The sequence below is a fragment of the Neovison vison genome, chromosome 7, assembly GCF_020171115.1.
Source record: "Neovison vison isolate M4711 chromosome 7, ASM_NN_V1, whole genome shotgun sequence".
NCBI classification, from domain to species: Eukaryota; Metazoa; Chordata; class Mammalia; order Carnivora; family Mustelidae; genus Neogale; species Neogale vison.
Window position 1 is genome coordinate 50,964,553 of NC_058097.1, and position 20,656 is coordinate 50,985,208.

A 20,656-nucleotide genomic window follows, 5' to 3' on the forward strand; every position below is an offset into this window, starting at 1 on the left:
CTCTCATTCCTTTCTTTTCCAAACGTCCAGATCCTGGGAGAGGTAATTATTCCGCCCAGCCTTAGTCAGATCCTGACAGGAGGCTGGCTGCCTATTCCCATTTGCCTCATGACAGAATTAACCTCTAACAAGCAGCAAGCATTCACAAAGCATGTCCCGTGTACCCACCAGGTCAATCAGTCTGGTTGGAACTATTAGTCCCATTTTGCAGATGAGGAAACAGGCGCAGAGCAGTGAAGAAGCTTTCCTAAAGTCACATCGCTGTAAGAGGTGACAGAAGCAGACAGGTAGGGACAGAAAACTCCAGAGATGGGACGCCTGGCTGGCTCAGTCAGTGGAGCATTGGACTCTGAATGTCGGGGTCATGGGTTCAAGCCCCACGTTGGGTATAGAGATTATAAAAGAAAATGAAGTTAGGGGCACAGGGGTGGCTCAGTGGGTTAACCTCTGCCTTCAGCTCAGGTCATGATCTCAGGGTCTTGGGACCAAGCCCTGCATCAGACTCTGCTTGGCAGGGAGCCTGCTTCGTCCTCTCTCTCTGCCTGCCCCTCTGCCTGCTTGTGATCTCTCTCTTTATATATAAATAAATAAATAAAATCTTTAAAAAAATAAAAGAAAGTTAAAGAAAAGAAAAGCCCCAGACAGGGTATCTGGGTGGCACATGGTTAACCGACTGCCTTTGGTTCAGGTCATGATCCTGGAGTTCCAGGATCAAGTCCCACATTGGGCTCCCTGCTCAGCAGGGAATCTGTTTCTCCCTCTGAACCTCCCCCTCTCATGTTCTCTCTCTCTCTCCCAAATAAATGAATAAAATCTTTAAAAAAAAAATACTATTGGGCGCCTGGGTGGCTCAGTGGGTTAAGCCGCTGCCTTCGGCTCAGGTCATGATCTCAGGGTCCTGGGATCGAGTCCCGCATCGGGCTCTCTGCTCAGCAGGGAGCCTGCTTCCTCCTCTCTCTCTCTCTGCCTGCCTCTCTGCCTACTTGTGATCTCTGTCAAATAAATAAATCTTTAGAAAAAAAAATACTATTAAAAAGAAAAAGAAAGAAAGAAAAGCCCCAGAGATCAAAGAGAAAGAAGGAAAAAGAAAAGGAAGAAGGGAAAAAAAGACCCCAGAAATCATGAGCCTCCAAGAAAGGACCAGTCCTGGTTCCTGCGTACTTTTGGTTTCTCCAGGACCTGGGGCCCCTTAGGTGCATGTCTTGCCCTATTTTCTGTGAGAGGTCTCTGCAGCCTCCCAGAAAATTCCCTTTTATCCTAAGCTAGCATGAATGGGGTCCTGGCATCCCAAAGAATTCTGAAATGGGCATTGTGCCGGAGCCACTCAGATGGGTTCGTGGGAATGGACGGTTAAAAATTCAGGAATTTTGGGATGCCTGGGTGGCTCAGTTGGTTAAGCAGCTGCCTTCGGCTCAGGTCATGATCCCAGCATCCTGGGATCGAGTCCCACATCGGGCTCCTTGCTCGGCGGGGAGCCTGCTTCTCCCTCTGCCTCTGCCTGCCATTCTGTCTGCCTGTGCTCACTCTCTCTCCCTCTCTCTCTCTCTGTTAAATAAATAAAATCTTTAAAAAAAAAATTCAGGAATTTTGTCAGCCTGTTTGTTGTTCAGTCATCTGTGCTGGAAATCTGACATGGTGGGAGCATGTCCCAGTTCCAACGGGAACCTGCGAGTGTTACTTACCAGGCCTTTATCCTACTCCTGAGAGCCACTGTGCTTTTACCCTGTACCAGCACCCCACGGATCCTGAAACGACGCATTGGCAGAGCAAGTCAAAGAGTGAGAGCCTTAGGATGGAGAAGACCGGGGGGAAAACAAGAGGCCCTGGGGTCCTGTCTGGGGCTTCTCAGAGTTCCCTTTATCTGTTTGACAAACACTGTGTTGTACCAGAGCCAGCCCACCCGGCTGCTGAGTCTCTGAACTCAGATGGCCTCGAACAGACCAGAAGTTGCTACTCCCCCACTTCCTCCCCTCAGAAGCACAGCCAAGGTTGGTTAGAGTTTATTGGAGGACATGGAAGTCCTAATAAAAGAAAGTTCCAGGCTTCTGGTGTCTGTCAGAGTCCATCTCTCCTCTGTCCAAGGTGGAGCGGGAGGCACTCGGGCATCAGTCTCCCATGGGCAGCCACAGGGCCTTGGTCCGTGCTGCCCGCAGCCCCAGCTCTTGGCCTGCCCCCTGGGCCTCCTGATCCCAGGCGCGAGGGCAGCCCCGGTTCACCCATACCGGCTTCAGGTTTCCAGCTGAGGCCCACTCCACAAACTGGGAGCCCTGGCACGAGAAGAGGGGGATCAGGACTTCTGCCAGCTGGGATGCCAAGCAGCTGTGTCTTATTACTGAGGGGCCTGATGGCTTGACCTAGGCTCTGTTTCGACAATGCTCGGTCTGTAGTCCACAGACCTTCCAGATGCTGAGGGAAACAAGGCTGACCTTTGTGGCTAGGGGATTTCCTCCCCATTAACAGCCCACATTGAAAGGAATGGGGCCTGGGTTCTTGGTGACAAGGAGTTCCCCTGTTATCATCAGGAGGGTGGACAGTGGGCCTCTGGTTCTGCTACTAGGGTGTGGTCCTTAGCAACCGGTCGTCCAATGAGATGAGGTTTTTGGGCCCTTGTTGCTATGCTAAGGAGATCCTCTTACTTAGCAACCTGGACTCTAAAAGGGCAGGACCTCCTAACCCGGTTGCCGAGGAGTCTGTCCTCCCTAGTAACTGGAACTCTAAGGTGGCAATGCCCTGATTCCAGAAAAGGGAGAGGCTGTCGGTGAGGTTCGAGACGGCAAAAAGACAGCAAAGCAAAGGGTACCTTGGCAGATCCGAAGTACCACAGGGCCTGGACATCCTGGTGCAAGGCCAGGCAGCGGGTCAGGTGGTCCCGGTCGCCAGTCACCACATTTACCAGGCCTGCTGGCAATAAGGCGGCCATATCCTAGGGGACAGTAGAGACGATTGGGCGAGAAGGGAGTCAGAGACCCGGAGGCAATAGGCTGGGTGAGGAGTGAGCATCTGGGGAGAGCCCTTGGGGCTCCTGGAAGGAACGGGACGCAGGTCATGAGTGGCGAACGCTTGAGGCCTGGACAGAACGGTCCCAGGGTGGATGAGCAATGCAGGCTTGGATGCAGGTTTGGATGGGGGCGGGGTGGGGTTACCATGGTTACCAAGGGGGTGGGGTGAGTGCAAGCCCCGGGCACCTCCCATTCACCTGCTGCCCCAGGGGTGGCTGGGAGCTGCAGCAGGAAGTCAGGAAACTGTACCTGACAGACCTCCAGGGCGGGGATGGGACAGGCCCCGCTGGGCACCAGGACCACAGTGTTGCCATGGGCCAGGGCAGCAGCCAGCAGGGACACGAAGGCAAGCAGGGGCCACTCGTCAGGGCACACAATGGCCAGCACGCCCAGCGGCTCCCGCAGCCGGAGCACCGGGCCTTTCAGCTCTGCCACCTGCAGGGACATGCAGGAGGTCAAGGGCTGGGCACAGGAGCCTCGTCATCTGCCCCATTCCTCCTCTCCCCACCTTTCCTTTTCTGTAACAACGCCTATAGATGATTCACTGGGTAAAAGTGCAGAGCCGACTGGAGCCAGGCTGTGGGCTCTGCCACTCACCAGCTGTGTGATCTTGGGGGAGTTACTTAACCTCTCCTGGCCTCAGTGCCCCATCTTTCAAATGAGCCAAACGGTGCTTCCCTCAGAGGTTTGTTGTTGAAATGAAATAAATTGTGTGCAGAGAGCTCAGAACCTGGCCCGTGGGTTTGTTTCTATGTGCATGTGTATAATTTTTTTTAAACTTTATTGAATATAATTGACATTCACTAAACTGCATGCATTTTAAAGGTCATAATTTGTTATTTTTTTCTTTCTTTTTTTTTTTTTGAGTAACTTTATGCCCAACATGGGGCTTGAGCTCATGACCCTGAGATCAAGTTTTATACTCTACCAACTGAGCCTGCCAGATGCCCTCAAATCGCTTGAAGCCATCACTACAATCAAGATAATGGACTTCACTCCCCCAAACCTCCCTGTGCCCCTTAGTGATCCTTTCCACCTGACTCCACCTGAACCCTCTCCCTCCTCAACCACCGCTCTGCTTCCGCTCACTATAGTTTGTCTTTTCTAGAATTTTCTAGATACAGAATTATATAGGCTGCACTGTTTCTAATTTGGCTTCTTTCACTCCTCAGGGTCCCTTTGAGATTCACCCACAGGACGCTGAGCAGGGTCCCGCTGTTACGGGTGAGGCACGCTTTGTTCGTTAAACCTCCCAAGGGACGTTTGGATTACTCCCACTTTTTGTTTTATTTATCATATTTATTTATTTGTTTTAAAAATAAACTCCAGGTGCCTGGGTGTTCAGTGGGTTGAGGCCTCTGCCTTCAGCCCAGGTCACGATCCCAGGGTCCTGGGATCGAATCCCGCATCGGGCTCTCTGCTCGGTGGGGAGCCTGCTTCCCTTCCTCTCTCTCTGCCTGCCTCTCTGCCTATTTGTGATCTCTGTCTGCCAAATAAATAAATAAAATCTTTAAAAGAAATAAAAATAAAAATAAATAAATAGAAATAAACCCCATGCCCAAAGAGTGGCTTCAAATTCACTCCCCCTGAGATCAAGAGTCACGTGCGGTACAGACGGGGCCGGGCGCGAGACTGTTTCCAGTCCTCAGCTATTAGGAATAATGTCACTATAAAATTGGGGCATAAATCCCGTATGGATACAAGTTTTCACTGTTCTCAGATTAAAACCTAGGAGTTAGGGGCACCTGGGTGGCTCTGTCTGTTGGGCTTTCAACTCTTGGTTTCGGCTCAGATCATGATCTCAGGGTCATGAGATCGAGCCTCCTGTTGGGCTCCTCGCTCAGTGCAGAGCCTGCTTGAGGGTCTCCCTCCCTCTGCCCTCCCGCTCGTGCTCTCTCGCTGTCTTCCCGCAAGTCCAGCTCACTCCCAGATCCTTGCTCTGACTCCCACCCCAAGCTGCCCTCGCTGTCTGCCGGCTCACACGACCCTCTCACCTGCAACACATGGCCCTGGGCCTGGGCACGGGTGCCCCAGGCCCGGAGCTGCCTGGCGCTCAGCTTCACTTCCGCCTGGGCGTCCTTGAGCATCACACCATGCCTCTCCAGCCTCGAGGTGAGGGCAGACTCCCGGCGTTCCAGGGCAGCTGCAAGGGCCCACAGCAGGGTCGCCCGGGTCCCTGGCGACTGGCCTACCCAGCTGGGGGGAAGGGGACACAGTGCAAATTAGGGTCAGCTTTCTGGTCCTGGATCCTTCCAGATATCCCTCCTCTGTCCACAGCCCTGATGATGGGGCTCCAGGCCCCACAGCCTCATCTGTCTGCGGAGGGGAGTGAGGGCCATGACCCGTATCCTGTCAGCCTTGGGAGCTCGGACCTCACAGCCCACCAGTCCCAGACCCCATATGCCCCCAGCACTTGGGGGTCTCAGACCACTCTTTCTAATGCCCCATTACCTCTGGGTTCTCCCACGTGACTTCCTTACCCAGGGGCAGCCTGGTGAGCAGCCTCCACAGCCCCTCGGACATCCTTGGCTCCGCCCTCAGCCACGTAGCTGTGGAGATTGCCTTGCAAATCCTGGATGGGTCTGGAGCTCCGGGACCCCGGAGCTTGGAAACCGCCGCCAATGAAGAGCCCATAGGGGGCTGCCGGGCTGGAGAAGGGTGAGGCGTGGGTGTGGGTCCTGGGGTCACGTCTCCTCAGACCCCATGCTCCACCCCGCTGTGCCTCTGGGAGAGCACAGTCCTTCTTTCAGCAGGATGGAGACTCTCCTTAGGAGAGGGAGTCGGAGTGGAGCCACACAGGGACCCCTCAAGACAGCTCTAATGAACCCCCCACTGCAGCCCACGAGGAGCCAGCCCCAACCTCCCTTCTCCCCTTCCCCACCCCGGGGGGATTCTGGGAGTTGCAGCCCGAGACAACTCACCTGGGTCCTTTTTCAGTCCCTGCTGGCAGGGTGGAGGGGACAGAGAGGCCAAAGGTGTCATAGTTCAGATTCTCAGAAAAGTAAGACAGCCGGGCGGGGGTTCCTGAGGGCCGCAGATACTCATACAGACCCTGGGGGAGAGGCAGTGTCAGAAGGACACAGGAGAGGGCATGCGGTGGCTGAAGGGGGTGATGATCGGGCGGAGGAGGGGCGCACTCACGTCGGGGCCCCCGTGCCAGGAAGACCCACTCTCCTTGCAGCCGCCTGCGGGCACCTGAGTGTTTCGCAGGCCATGGGCATTGATCCAGACGGTGCCCATCTGGAGCCTGTGGGGAGAGAGGGGGACGGGAGCAAGAGTGGCAAGAGTGGAAAGTGGCGGGGGGCCTGGAGTCAGGGAGGAGGGGCGGGCAGAACTCCAGAGAGAGGGGATAGAGACCTCAAGACTGAGAAAAAAGAGCAGAAGCTGGGCGCCCCCCAACAGGCTGCCCCCTGTGGCCCCCGCAGGCGCCGACTGACCCCCAGCCCAGCTCCAGGGCCTGCCCTAGTCTCTCGCTCCACACACTGGCACTGGCTCCTCGGGGCGTCCTGTTGGCAACAGCCAGGGCCTCCTTAGCTGTGCGGAATGGGGAGGCCACGACCACGGGCCAGGGAACCTGGAAGGGGTGAGGACGGAGCTCAGGGGGCCCGGATAGCTTCTCTCCCCAACATCCATTAGGGGAGCAGCTTCCAACCATAAGCAGCCCCCGGACCCAGACCCAGGGGTCACCCCACGGGGGCCTCGGCAGGCGGAGTCTTGCTGCTCAGGTCTGGCCGCAGGTGGGTGGATGGAATAGGATCTCTGGGGCCTTGGAGGGCTCACCTCTGCCTGTGTACATGGGGAAGCTGGGGGCAGGTCAGAGACCAAAGTCGGGGGGAAGAACGGACTGTCTGAAGGCACATCTCCAGCCTGGAACACCTGAAGAGAAGCAGATCGACAAGTTCACTTCTGGCGCCTCCTCCCTCAGACCCGGGAGTCCAGACACCCAGCCTCTCCTCCCTCAGACCCAGGAGTCCTTGCCCCTTGCCACTCTTCCCTTAGACCTGGGAGTCCTCGCCCCAGCCCCTCCTCCCTCAGACCCAGGGGTCAGGTCTCCAGGTCCCTCCTCCCCTGGCATCCTGGAGTCTGTGCCCCTTGCTCACCTGTGCGCCCTGACTTTGGGCCTCATGCACATAGCGCTGGGCCAGGTCATGTGCGGCCACCCCTCGAGCCCCCATGTCCACGGCCCCATCCAGTCCTCGACCACCCCGAAGCCGGGCCATCCGCTCCTGGAGCCGCCTCATCGTCTCGTCCCACACAGACTCCTGGATGAGGAGCCTGAGTCCCCCCTGCAAGGGAGAGGGATGTCAGGGAGGGCAAAGCAGGGCCCACCTTTAGGGGACAGTCCCCCACAGAGGGTCGAGCCTTGCGGACATACACAGATCAGAGGAGAGTCAGGGAGGAGTGACTGGGGAGCCCAGACACTCACCAAGGCGCCACAGTCAGGCAGGGGGGCAAGTTACAGAAGAGGGTGACTCAGAGTGAAGACAGAGGTTGGAAAACTAGGGACATGCACACTCAGAAAAGTGCACAGAACCTCTAAAAACAAGAGACATGAGCTCCTGCAGAAACAGGAGGGCCGGGACAGGGAGATCCAGGAATCTGAGGCGAAGAGGAGCCCTGTGCTCCTCTTGTGCTGGTGCAGAGAGAGAATGTGCAACCCAAAACACTGAAAATTACAACTGGTGGAGAGACAAGAGCCCCTGAGGTCTGGAGATGGACAGGCATGACCCCCAGGACTCAGGGGACCCCGAGCACATGGGCCTTACTGCGTTGCGGTCGGACCAGGCCGCATCCACGACACCCTCCACAGCCGAGTCCACATCTGCCGCCTCCGTCAGCACCAGCAGCGACTCGGCTCCCAGGGCCAGGCCCAGCTCGGCACCCCTGCCTGCCAGGCTCCGCCGAAGGGCACGTCCTTCCTGCAGGATCCCCACCGAATTCAGCTGAGGGAGGGGCCTTCTGGCCTCCCAGCCACGTCCTGTCCCCCTCCCAGCCCCGAAGATACCTCAACGGTTCCACAGAAGGTCACCTTCTGGACTGTAGGCTGGGAGGCCAGGACGGGGCCCAGGGAGGCAGGGCCACTGACCACATTGAGGATTCCTGGGAACGAGTCTAGCTCCCCTGCCAGCTGGGCCAGGAGGAGGGGTGTCAGGGAGGCTGGTGGCACGAGGACCACTACAGTACAACCTGGAAAAGGTGGGCAGCTCAAAAACCCTGGAGTCTGGGCCCCCAGTGCCTCCTCCCTCAGACCTAGGGGTCCAGTTTCCCCCCACCGCCCCTCTTCCCTCAGACCCTGGAGTCTGGGCCCCCAGCTCAGACCCAGGAGTCCGGGCCACCAGCCCCTCCTCCCTCAGACCTAGGGGTCCAGTTTCCCCCCACCGCCCCTCCTCCCTCAGACTCAGGAGTCCAGACCCGCAGTCCCTCTTCCCTCAGACCCAGCAGTCCAGGCCCTCAGTCCCCTGCTCCCTCAGACCCAGGGGTGCAGGCCCCCAGCCCCTCCTCCCTCAGATCCAGCCCATCAATTACCCACAGCCAGGGCTGGGCAAATCCTCCACATCATCTCAAGGAAGGAGAATGTAGGTGGCAAGATGAGACCAATCACTCCTGTAAGAATAAATAAGGGGACTGCGGCAGGTACTGCTAGGTCATGGGGGAGAAAGGGGCTGGGGGCCAGGACTCCTGCTTCTCACCCATGGGCTCCCAGCCTGCCAGCACCTCCTCCTGGGTGGACGCCTGGATGGCATGGTACTGGAGCAGCTGCTGGGCCAGTGGGACATCCCCGTCTCGAACCTCTCGAATGGCTCGCCCAGAAACCAGGGACTCCAGGGTCCATAGCAGCCTCTGGTGTTTCTGGATCATCTTGGCCAGCCTGCAGAGAAAGCCGGGGAGAGTCATTTCCCTCTGCCCCTCAGTCACACAGTCCTGGAACACCCCCTGTGTATTTGGACTATAATCCCTACGATCTCCTGGGGGCATCCCTATCATTTGCCAGGGGTGGAGAGCACCCCCCCCAGAGATTTATGGGAAATGTAGTCCGAGCAATTGTTCTCTTAGAAAGTGGAAACTTTGTCTCTAGTTGCCCCAAATAAGAGAAAATGGAAAATGGACATTGGGGTGGGGAAAATGGGAGGCTCAGTGAGCCCTGGGGCTATTCTGGGGAACAGAGCTTTCTCATATTAGCCCTGGTGTATGGGATGTTTTAGCTGCTAGAGGCTTGAGGGTGTGGAGCCCACAGGAGCCTTAGCATGCAAGTAATTCAGCGAGCTAGAGCTCTCGGGAAAGAGAGTCTCTGTTCCCACAGTCTCAAGTAGATGCTGGGGGATGGAGTCCTTCCCCACGTCCCGAGACCCACGCCTCAGCTGCGTCACCTGACTAGGTGCTGGGCCCGAGAGGCTCCAGGGAGTCCGCTCCAGGTCTCAAACGCAGTCCCTGCTGCCTCCACGGCTGCTGCCACATCTTCAGCCTGTGCCTGGAGGCAACTGGCCAAGCTCTCTCCTGGGGAGATGAATGGAGGGATCCCAGATGGGAAGAGTGGGGGAGCCCGTGTAGAGCTGGAGGGGGCTGAGATTTCCAGAGCCCAGGCGCACCCCAAGGCAGGACAGCTAGTCCCCAGTTCTGTGATGACTCTGTTGGTCATTGCTCTGACTGTCTCCCATAATCAAGGAAGGGATCTTAGTAGAGAGTGACTTCAAGAAGCATCCACACGGGCTTGGAGCAGTAATTAGGATGACCATTACCAGAAAGAGCCAGAAATCTTGGCCTTCCCTCACTGGCTATACCCTGCCCTCAGAGCCCTGAGCAAAGGGAATGGGGCCTTGTTGTCGGTCCAGCTGGGGGTGTAGATGCCTCTCCCTCCCATAGCAGCTGGGGGACACCTCCTACCTGTGATGGGATCCTGGCAAGGCACTGAGTTCCTGTGTTCTGGCTTCAACCACTTCCCGTTTACATAGTGACCCAAGTGTCGGTCCTGGGTGTCCAGCCAGGCCTGTGGGAGATGAAGACAGTTCGGAATGGGGTCTGGAGGCAGCTGGGGGAGCTCAATCCCTGCCTAGAATCCTCTGGGAGAGGACACCTGCACCCCTCTGCCCCCCTGCTCATTCTTTTCCTCTGTAGAAGGAAAATAACCCCTAAACATAAGATACATTATAACCAAAAACTCATCATGTTAAGCATTGTAAAGGATACAGTTCAGCAGCATTTAGGACATGCCACCATCACCAGGATCTCCTTCTAGAATACTTCCAACCCCTTGCAAGGAAACTGTGTTCACACTGGGCAGTCACTCTCCCCTTCCCCTGTCCCTAGCTTCTGGCTACCACTGATCTGCTTCCTGTTTCTGTGGATTTGCTGACTCTGGATATCTCACAGAAAAGGAACCTTACAATCTGTGACTCTTTTTGCCTGGCTTTTTTCGTCCAACACCCTATTTTTAGGGGCGTCTGGCTGGCTTGATCCATTAAGCATCTGACTCTTGATTTTGGCTCGGGTCATGATCTCAGCATCATGAGATCGAGCCCCGCACTGGCGTGCTGGACATGGAGCCTGCTTGAGATTCTCTCCCTCAGTCTCTCCCCATCTTCTCTCCCTTTTGAACAACAATAACAACAAACTTATTTATTTTTTTTACACGCCTATACAATATTCCATTGTCTGGATAAGCCACATTTTGTTTATCCATTTATCACCAGTGAATGCAGGTTCGGTCTGTCTCTGCCTTCTAGTTATTGTGAATAGCGCTGCTTCGAACAGGCACACACAAGTTTTTGTTTCATCACCTGACTTTACTTCTTCTAGGCATGTGGACCCTGGAGGGTCACAGGTCAACTCCACGAGTAACTTATGGAGGAGCCCAGCAAGCTGTTTCATGTTCTCACCAGAGATATACGAGGGCTGGCCTACTGACTTTGCTTTTTTTTAAAAAGATTTTTCTTTTTTAAAATTCACTGGACAGAGAGATAGAGCATGCGAGCCAGCACAGGTGTGAAAGCTGGAAAGAGGAGGAGCAGAGGAAGAGGGAGAAGCAGACTCTCTGTTGAGCAGGGACCCATAACTGGGGCTCGATCCCAGGACCCTAGGATCATGACGGGAGCCCAAGGCAGCCGCTTAAGCCACTGAGCCACCCAGCTGCCCCTGTCCTATTGACTTTGAAATGTGGCTGAATAAAATCCTTTCTTCTCCATGGGCGAGGTTCCTGTTTCTCAGGAATCCTAAGATAATTCCACAGCATCACCAGGCAACAATGACTCCTGAAGGATCCACCGCACCTGCCTGGGAAAACTGGGAACACTCCATAGAAATCCAACAGGAGGCCCGAGCACTGGGGCTTTCTGGAGCACCCTACGTTCCTGAGATTGGGCGCATACCTTGTCACAATCCTGGAGGCAATGCCCGTGGCACTGTTATCAGGCAGTAACGGGTTCTATTTGGAAGGCGAGGCGGCTAAGCCAGGTGGCTCCTGCACCCAGCGGCCATCACTTCAAGGGGCAGCTCTGACCCCCGATGTAGCGGGGCTTACCAGGTGCAACTTATTTGGCTGTGACGTGTCTACCTGAGCCCAGGGCAGAGCGGAGAGGCACTACAAACGGGACAGTGTGGCATGGAGCCTCTGGGGCTAGGAAATGAATCTTGGCTCTAGTATTTATTGTTCAACGTCAGCCAGGGTGTAACAGTACTTTGGCCATCTTGAAAATGGGGATAAGCACAGCTCCTCACTACTTCACAGGGCTGTGGCAAGGATTAATTAAATGCATCAATGCAGGGATGCCTGGGTGGCTCAGTTGGTTAAGCCACTGCCTTTGGCTCGGGTCATGATCCCAGGGTGCTGGGATCGAGTCCCGCATCGGGCTCCTTGCTCAGTGGGGAGCCTGCTTCTCTCTCTGCCTCTGCCTGCTGCTCTGCCTGCTTGTGTTCTCCCACACTCTCTCTCTCTTTCTCTAACAAATAAATAAATAAAAACCTTAAAAAAAAAAAAAAAGCAATGCACATCGTACACTCAGAGCAGTGCTAGGTAGGATTTCTTCTTAATCTCACTGCACCTCGCCTTCCATATCTGCACCATGTTTCTCTCCCTGGTCCTGCCTTCCCTAGATCCTGGCGAAATCCCAGACCTGCTTTCCACTCTTTCCTTCTACAACTGCTCTCTTCTTCTTAGCATCCCAAAGCCACATTCTCCCGATTTTCCTCTTACCCTGCCAACTGGTCCTTCTGCTTTTTCTCTGAAGTCAAAGGGTGAGTCAGAAGTTTCCCATTCAAATACCCCCAGGGAAAGACACATTTTGGAAATAAAAAATAAAAAAATAAAATTTGTGCACATTTTGGAGGTGCACGAACATGAGCTGGGCATTGGATGATATTAAGCAATGAGCGCTGGGATGCCTGGGAGGCTCAGGTCATGATCTCAGGGTCCCGGGGTCAAGTCCCGCCTCGGGCTCCTTTCTCGATGTTGAGCCTGCTGCTCCCCCTGCTTGTGCTCTCTCTTTTCTGACAAATAAATAAAATCTTAAAAAAAAAAAAAAAAAAAGTGACCGCTAATGTGAAGTGTGAAAAATGGCTAGGTGGGGTTGCCTGGGTGGCTCAGTCGCTGAAGTGTCTATTTTTTTTTTTAATTTTATTTATTTATTTGACAGAGAGAGATCACAAGTAGGCAGAGAGGCAGGCAGAGAGAGAGAGAGGAGGAAGCAGGCTCCCTGCCGAGCAGAGAGCCCGATGCAGGACTTGATCCCCGGACCCTGAGATCATGACCTGAGCCGAAGGCAGCGGCTTAACCCACTGAGCCACCCAGGTGCCCCAAAGTGTCTGACTCTTGATTTTGGCCCAGGGTTGTGAGATTGAGCCCCTTCTTGGGCTCTGTGCTGGGCGTGGAGACTGCTTAAGATTCTCCTGCCCCTCCCCCTGCTTGCATGCTTGCTGGAGCGCTCTTGCTCTCTCTCTTAAAAAAAAAAAAAAAATTAAAATGGCTAGGTGATTATGTTACAAAACTAGTCTTTATCTGTTAGAAATGAGAATTCAAATATTTCTTGGAAGCTAACAGGACATCGGGGATTTAAATTGTTCCAGAAAAAAGAGAAAACAAAAGAATGCAACACTGGACCACATGTCTGGCAATTCCTGAAGCTGAGGGATAGGTAAGTAGCAGTATTAAGTATTCTGTGGAAGTTTGCAATCTCCACCCCACCCCACCAACCACCGCCCCCCGCCCAAGAAAAACAAAACCATAAAAGAATGTCCACAGGGCCCTGGGAAGTCATGTTAGTGTGAGAAGAGGGGCTGGTGGAGATTGGGAACTCATAACTTGTCTAAAGAGACAGTCACTATTGAATCCAGATGATTTTTGTCAGGGAATGTGAGCCAAACATTGCCAAATTTGGGGTTTTTATTTTCAAAAGAAGCTGGACTCCTCCTGGATGTTTATAGGGAATGAGTTGACCACTAATTCACATTTTCAAAAATAAAATGTGGGCCAAAGAAAACAGTTTGTTGGTTGAGCCTGGCTCACACATTGGAAGGTTGAGACTTTTGCTTGGGAGGCGGTGGGGGAACCATGGGCTGTGGAATCCCAGGGCTTAGGTTCAAATCTCAGCTTCACCTCTTTTAAACTGTGTTAACAGTGGGCAAATTACATACCCTTTATGCCTCCCTGTGCTATGGCTAAAATAATGACAATAATCCCCTCTCACAGCTGTTCTGGGGATTAAATTAGATCACACTGAGCACAGAGGCTGGCACAGAGAGCTCCCAGTGAATATAAGCTATGATTACTATTATTGCTATGATTACTATTAACTATTATTGCTATTTCAGTATATTCCATCTCTAGCCAAGCTCCAAGTGTGGGAATGCTCTGTCCTCGCATCCAGATCCTCACTCCCTCAGTTCAACTATCTTTCCACATTGATGACTCCCAGGTCCCTGTCTCCAGACCTGAAGGCTTGGGCCCAAGTAGCATTTGATGCCTTCACAAGGCCAAGGCTGTCCAGGGTCCCTCACACTCTCACCATGTGATAACCAAGCTCAGGCCTATCCCCGAAGCCCCAGTCCTCCTGGGTTCACCACTAGTGGTGGTGGTGGTGAGGGGTGGGGGAGACACGACGACAGAGACAGCCAAACCCCAGACACTGCCTTGCCCTCTCAACTTTTGACACTGGTCCTCCTGTATCTCTGCCTCATCCCCTCCTATCTATCTATCCACTTCCACAACCCGCTCCAGGCTCTGGCCTCATCTTCCACCTGGACCACTGTCCCAGCCTAAGCTTCGCATTCCTGGGTGCTAGAGACCCTGTGGGATGAGGAGAGCCCCATGGGAGGAGTTCTGAGGAGCCTGGGTAATTATAGAATATGCGAGGCACCCTACTTATCCACAGGAACCACAAGAGGTCCTGGGGGACCCCGAGGGATCCCAAGAAGACTTGAAGGGACGCTTTAGAATCATGGGAGCCCCACCAGGGTATTCTGAGGGGCTGTAAGAGATTACAGTTAAGTTCTGAGCTATCCTGGGGTTCCCAGGATCCTAGGAGCTCCGCAATGATTGATGGGGGCCCTGAGAAATTACGGGGGACCCACAGGAGTTCGGCGGGGTGGGGCTCAGAGAGCCACGCAAGCCACAGGATGTTCTGAGGAATCACGGGAAGTCCACGGAGATTCTGGGGGTCCTTGGAAGATCAGGGGTGCCCTACAGGAATTCCGAGTCCCTGGGATTCACCGGAGGTCCGGGAAGGGGAGGCTGAAGAATAACAGAGGCCCTTTGGGGGCTCTGAGGCATCGGGGAAACACTGCCGCAGAGCGGAGGTACGAGACGGGTTCTAAAACAAGAGAAAAGACTCAAGGGTTAAGAGGCAGCAGCCGCAAAGGCTCAAGGGAATGCCCTTCAAGGGTGGGTCCTAAGGAGTAGCCAGAGTTACGGGAACCGAGAAGGGCGGACCTGCCGCGGTGGATCACGGGAGTCCGCGCGCCAAACAAGACCTGGAGGCCTGGGGAGGGGGATGGGCAACAACGAACTGCAGGCCCTCACCAGTGCGCATGCGTGGCTCTCAGGCACCGGTCCGTACTCCAGCGTGGTGAAAATCTCTCGGGCGCTGGGCCTTGCACGCGTAGCAGCCATCACCCTTCCGGGCCGCTTTCCACCAAGGAGTGCGGGGCGCTCTACCCAGAGGAACCTTGAGGTCGAAGGGCGGCACCGCCCCCTCTAGTCCAGGGGGCGGGACTACGGGAGATAGAGCGTAACCCCGCCTTAGACCCAGTGGCCCCGCCCACACGCTCCAGCGGGCAAGGTGGTTTGGAGCATGCGCAATCCTCAGAGCGAGGCGGGGTTGGGGACACTGACAAGATAAGAATGTGTGTGTCTTGCAAATAGGAAGGCTCCAGATTTAGAAGCGTGGCCGTATTTGTGTATCTCCTTTCCACCCTGTTCATACTGAGGGCAAGGAGTTCAGCTTTTAGTCCGAAGTAAATTTACTAGAGAATCGACTCGAGCTCTGGGACGAAGCGATAGTTTAGAGGTCAGAAGGGAGTCTTTTAGGATGGACGTTTAAATTAAGGTTTTGAGTGTGCCGGTCTGGACTGCCCACCCAGTAGCTTGGCCAGATTTAGTCGGGAAAGAGGAGAGTTACCGCTTTAATCGACCCAGGAAGTGTGGCATTCAGAAATTGGGTTCAGGGTTTAAAGTTTTGATTGGTTGAAGTGAGAGGCGTGGCTCCAGCCTTAGACTATGATTGGCCGGAACGTAGTGGGGTTCCCGGATTGGTGTCTGAGCGTTTGAGGGGGACGGAAGCGTGGTCGGCTGAAGTCCTTGGTTACAGAGGCTCGGAGAGTGGCTGTCGTATACACGTTCGGCACACAGGACTTAGAGAGCATCTAGAACTGTTGTCTCCAGCAGATTGGACAGCCGTGTCTGGCATGAGTGGAATTGTCTCAAGCCCATATTCTTAGATTTCATACAGAATAGTGGGTGTCGGGCAGCAGGCCACGGAGTTTTGATCCTGGCCAGGGTCCCTCCCCGCCCCCCGCCCCGCGCACGTCGGTGTTGCTGAGGACGCCTAGTTCTCTTCTTCAGGGCTATGGCGGACTCGAAGCTGCTGGTGCCGGAGCTAACGAAGGAAGAGAAGATGGGCGCTGAGACCGCGCGTTTCGAGGAGCTGCTGCTGCAGGTGAGGACTGACCGACTCCAGGGTCCCTGGGTATTCGAGGGATTTGTGTGTGTGTGTGTGTGTACGCGCGTGTTCACGCACACGTGTATGTGCACACCTGAGGGTGCTCAGGGATGGGACTGCATTCCCAGAACGCACTACATGGAATTGTAGTTGCTTAACTCCCAAGTTTTCTAGGCTCTGGAAGAAATGCAAGTGGGGTTGGGGTTGTTCTTAGCGGTCCTCAAAGGAGGAGCGGGACATAGTGTGTCCTATTCTGTGTACATCTCATATGCATAAAATTTCTCGACAAACCTTTGAAGAACAAAGGAGGGTCTGATGGCCCAGACGCCAGCATGAAGGTGGTTGTTTTCCTTCACACAGGCCTCCAAGGAGCTCCAGCAGGCCCAGACAAACAGACCAGAATCTACACAGATCCAACCACAACCTGGTGAGAAAGGCAGAAACCCAGAGAGAGGGGGATAGAGTTGCAAAGAGAGTGGACAGGGGCTAGGGGCATGGGACACAGAGATAGGAGGCAGGAGAGAGGCACAATAATGGGAGTACACAGGCCTTGGCGGAGGTTTTGACAGAGATCCAGAGAGAGCAGGGAAGGGACTAAGATCTAAAGAGAGGAAGAGGACAGCCATGACTAGGGGGAGAGAGACTCAAAGATAGAGAGTTACAGAGGGGGCGCCTGGGTGGCTCAGTTGTTAGGCACCTGTCTTCGGCTAGGGTCATGGTTCCGGGATCCTGTGAGCCCGCATCGGGCTCCCTGCTCAGTGGGAAGCCTGCTTCTCCCACTCCCACTCCCCCTGCTTGTGTTCCCTCAAATAATAAATAAAGATAGAGAGTTACAGATCCCACGGGTGGGGCGGGGAGCAGATTCAGAAAGCAGAGGACTGATCAAGAGAAGGGGACAAAGAGGGGACAGATCAACAGAGACTGAGGAGGGAATGAATGGAAACCCAGATGTATGCAGAGGCACACACCTCAGGACAAACCTACTTCCACCAGGTTTCTGCATAAAGACCAACTCCTCCAAAGGGAAGGTGTTCATCAACATCTGTCACTCCCCTTCCATCCCTCCTCCGGCCGACATGACAGAGGATGAGCTGCTTCAAATGCTGGAGGAAGACCAAGCTGGGTTTCGCATCCCCATGAGTCTGGGAGAGCCTCATGCCGAACTGGATGCAAGTCAGTGCTCTTGGAGGACCCAGGGATCTAGCTCCCTAGGTCCTTTCTTCCCAAGGATCCAAGATCCAGGGCTTGGGACCCTCCTCCCTTAGGACCCAGAAATCTGGCTCTCCTGACCTTATCCTTTTCTCTGTGATATATGCCTAGCCTCCTGGGCCTCCACTACCTGCTACACGGGGTGGTCCTGGTCCTGCCCGCCTGGCTAGGCTGGCCCTTCTCCCTGCCCTACCCCATGGTGAGGGAGCTGGGCAGGTGTCCTCATTAGCTGGCTGGACCAGCTCTCACTCTTGTTCCTGTTTCCTTCCTCACCCTTCTCCCCGTGTCTCTATCTCTCAGCCTTGTCTCACCTGTCTCTTGTTGAGTTTCTTTCTCTATATGCTTGTCTTTCAAATCACATATGTTCCCCTGAAGCCTCCTGGACCACACTTTGGGCAGTGCCCTGGGGAGGAGGGACTGATAACCCAGAACTTGCCCTTGAGACACTCCTAGTCTTAGGCGACGGTGGTGGGGACAGATGCGATTGCAATATGGTATGATTTGTGCTGCTCTGGCGGGGGTAGGGGGATGGGGGGTGGGGGGAAACCTTCTTGGAGTCGGAGGTGTCAGATCTAAGATGTGAAGGAACTGGAGGAGTTCATCGGGCCAAGACAGAGAAGAGGGTTCTAGGCAGAGGGGAAAGAGGAGTCCAGAAGCTGGAGAGTGATTGAATTGGATTGATTGGTTCGGTCAGTCATCGGGAGAGACTGGAAGAAATTTAAACGGATCAGGTCCCCAACAGAGAAGTGAACTTCTCTCCAGGTGGGAGGAGCAGACCATACAGGGTCTCCAGTGCCACGCGGAAGGACACGTACCATCGTCTTGGGGCTGGGGAGCTTTGCAAGGGCTGTGTGCAGGGAAGGGGCAAGGTCAACGCTGGGATGTGGTGGGAAAAGACACGAGGAGAAAAGACGAGGGTGGTGCGAGTCTTGAGCCATTACTTTCTAATTGTCTCCGGGTCTCTCTTGCGGCTGCTGGCCTTTATTGGTTTTGCCTTGTTCCCACAGAAGGCCAGGGTTGTACCGCCTACGACGTAGCCGTCAACAGCGACTTCTACCGGAGGATGCAGGTTGGGGGCGGGGCTGCGGGTGAGGCCTGGGCCGGGGCCTCTCCCTCCACACGGAGCCCTTCCGCAGTCTCCCTCTCTTACTCCTAGAACAGCGATTTCTTGCGAGAGCTCGTAGTCACCATTGCCAGGGAGGGCCTTGAGGACAAATACGGTCTGCAACTGAATCCAGGTGAGGGGCGGGGCCTGGGCCAGCGGGGACTAGAGGGGCGGCAGCAGCTTGGGGACAGCCCTTGGCAGTGGTGGAGCTAGTGTGGGCAGGGATTTCCTTGGTCCCTAGGCTGTTGATTACAAGAAGAAGGCGGGGCTTCCCAAGGTTGGGGGCGGGGATGTATCAAGAAACCAGATGAGGGGCGGAGTCTGGATAGTCAAGGGGTGGAGCCAGTTGCATCTCTAGGGGACAGATTGCAAAACAGGGTGGGTAGGGTCGGGCTAAAGTGGGCCAATTTCCTAAAGCCAAGCTTGGGGGTGTGGCCGGGTCCCCGGCATCCTCCGAGGGGCGGAGCCTTTCCCCTGAGGCTCTTGCTGTCATGACTCCTAAGGAAGCAACGGGAACCCCAACCCTACCACCTTTGACCCCTAGCTTCCTACCCGCAGAGTGGCGCATGCTGAAGAATCGGCCTTTCCTGGGCTCCATCTCCCAGCAAAATATCCGCTCCCAGCAGCGTCCTCGGATCCAGGAGCTGGGAAACCTGTACACCCCTGACTCCCTGAGACCTGAGGAAGGGTGGGCCTTCGATGGGTTCTCTCTGTCACGTCTCTCCCTCCCCATAGGAAGCAGTGTCCTGGGGGCTCTGGGAACCCAGAGAGGGGAGAAGCAGCACTCCCACCCAGAAGGCTCCCTGAGGAAGTAGGGCTCAGAGGCAGGAGAAAGGGAAGGATGAGCCCTGGCGAGGACCTGGTAGGTGCTCCTCAGTTTGGGGTTTTGTTCTTCCCCAGCCCCGAGAAGCCACACCTGAACCTTTGGCTGGAAGCCCCTGACCTCCTCTTGGCTGAAATTGACCTCCCCCGACTGGTGAGTGCACGCTTGACCAGAACCAGAGAAAGGTCTGGAAGGGTTAGGATCTCTGAGGGGGAGTGAGGGGGGCTCGTTGCCAGACCTGTGGAAGCCTGGTTAGCACTGCCCCGCCCCGAGTATAGCTGCCTGTCGTGGGTCCTTCAGGCCCACTTTGGGAGCCGTCCTGAGGGTGCTCTGGTCATTGTAAGTGCTCAATCACGGGGACTTGTAATTATGGTCTCTCATCTTTTTCCTGGAAGGCAAGACCCTTTTCATATGGTATCCCAACACAGGAGCCTTTTCTCCCTGGTCCCCGTGATTATTGCCCTGTTGCTGGGAAGGGAAGGGTGAGCTTATTTCTCTCTATTCCCAGGACGGAGCTCTGGGGCTGTCACTGGAGATCGGGGAGAACCGCCTGGTGATGGGGGGCCCCCAGCAGCTGTACCATCTGGATGCCTATATCCCCCTGCAGATCAACTCCGAGGAGAGCAAAGCAGCCTTCCATCGGAAAAGAAAGGTACCTGGGGAGATGGGGGAAGTGTGCAGGGAGTTGGGGCACTCTGGGGGGCCAGGACTCCTTGTCCCAAATCCTTATTCTGTTTTTTCCTGTCTCTCCTCAGCAACTGATGGTGGCGATGCCCCTTCTGTCAGTGGCTTCTTGATTGGATTTCTTTCTGTGCTTCCAAGTGGAGGAAGAGGCTGGTGGGGGGCTTCTCTGAAATTGAAATAAAAGATTTTTGCCTTTGTTCTGTGTCTGGCTAGGAGTACATGAGGAATGGGAGGGAAGAGGGACATTGGACTGGGTCCTAGAGTCGCAGAGAAGTCACTGCCCCAGCTGTGGCCTCAGCCTCTCCCTCTCCAGATCCTCTCCCCGGGCTCCTGGTCTCCAGTCTCTCCCCTCCTATCCCACAAGGTCCCAGAGCTGACCCTCCCTTCTCTTTTTCAGGTCCCCTCCTTGGCTCCCTAGTGCCCCGAGAAGGTCCCAGGCCCTCAGCCTAGCACCCCAGGCATGTTTGGTGTGGCCCCCTTGTCGCTTCTTTTTTCTTTTTTATTAGAGCACAAGCAGAGGGAGGACTAGAGGGACTCCCTGCTGAGCAGGGAACCCAATGTGGGACTCTGTCCCAAGACCCCACGATCATGACCTGAGCCAAAGGCAGATGCCCCTATGCCTCATTTTATTCCCGTCCTTACTTTCAGTCTGTTTCCGCCAGTAAAACCAGGAAGTGTCTAATTGTCTTCC

General features: G+C 54.9%; 2 protein-coding genes across 5 annotated transcripts; one reads left to right on the forward strand and one right to left on the reverse strand.

The window, feature by feature from the left end:
• Positions 1-1,984: 1,984 nt before the first annotated feature.
• On the reverse strand, positions 1,985-15,096 carry ALDH16A1 (aldehyde dehydrogenase 16 family member A1). The gene is made up of 17 exons (XM_044256886.1): positions 15,007-15,096; positions 9,882-9,984; positions 9,368-9,494; positions 8,690-8,868; positions 8,526-8,603; positions 8,005-8,186; positions 7,766-7,918; positions 7,100-7,285; positions 6,780-6,875; positions 6,437-6,573; positions 6,141-6,246; positions 5,921-6,051; positions 5,480-5,647; positions 4,994-5,195; positions 3,249-3,434; positions 2,801-2,923; positions 1,985-2,267 (listed from the first exon to the last, which is right to left on the reverse strand). The coding sequence occupies exons 1-17, from the start codon at positions 15,094-15,096 to the stop codon at positions 2,106-2,108; spliced, it is 2,409 nt and encodes an 802-aa protein (XP_044112821.1). The 3' UTR covers positions 1,985-2,105.
• Positions 15,073-20,162, forward strand: PIH1D1 (PIH1 domain containing 1). 4 transcript variants are annotated; one of them, XM_044256890.1, is made up of 10 exons: positions 15,073-15,157; positions 16,048-16,141; positions 16,505-16,571; positions 17,138-17,317; positions 18,361-18,422; positions 18,510-18,591; positions 19,017-19,146; positions 19,359-19,434; positions 19,790-19,933; positions 20,037-20,162. In XM_044256890.1, exons 2-10 carry the CDS (start codon positions 16,052-16,054, stop codon positions 20,076-20,078), a joined length of 873 nt encoding a protein of 290 aa, XP_044112825.1. In that variant the 5' UTR covers positions 15,073-15,157; positions 16,048-16,051; the 3' UTR covers positions 20,079-20,162. The 4 variants fall into 4 exon arrangements, with proteins under 4 accessions (XP_044112825.1, XP_044112823.1, XP_044112824.1 ...); XM_044256888.1 differs by lacking the exon at positions 15,073-15,157 and adding an exon at positions 15,278-15,493; XM_044256889.1 differs by lacking the exon at positions 15,073-15,157 and adding an exon at positions 15,278-15,440.
• Positions 20,163-20,656: the final 494 nt, after the last annotated feature.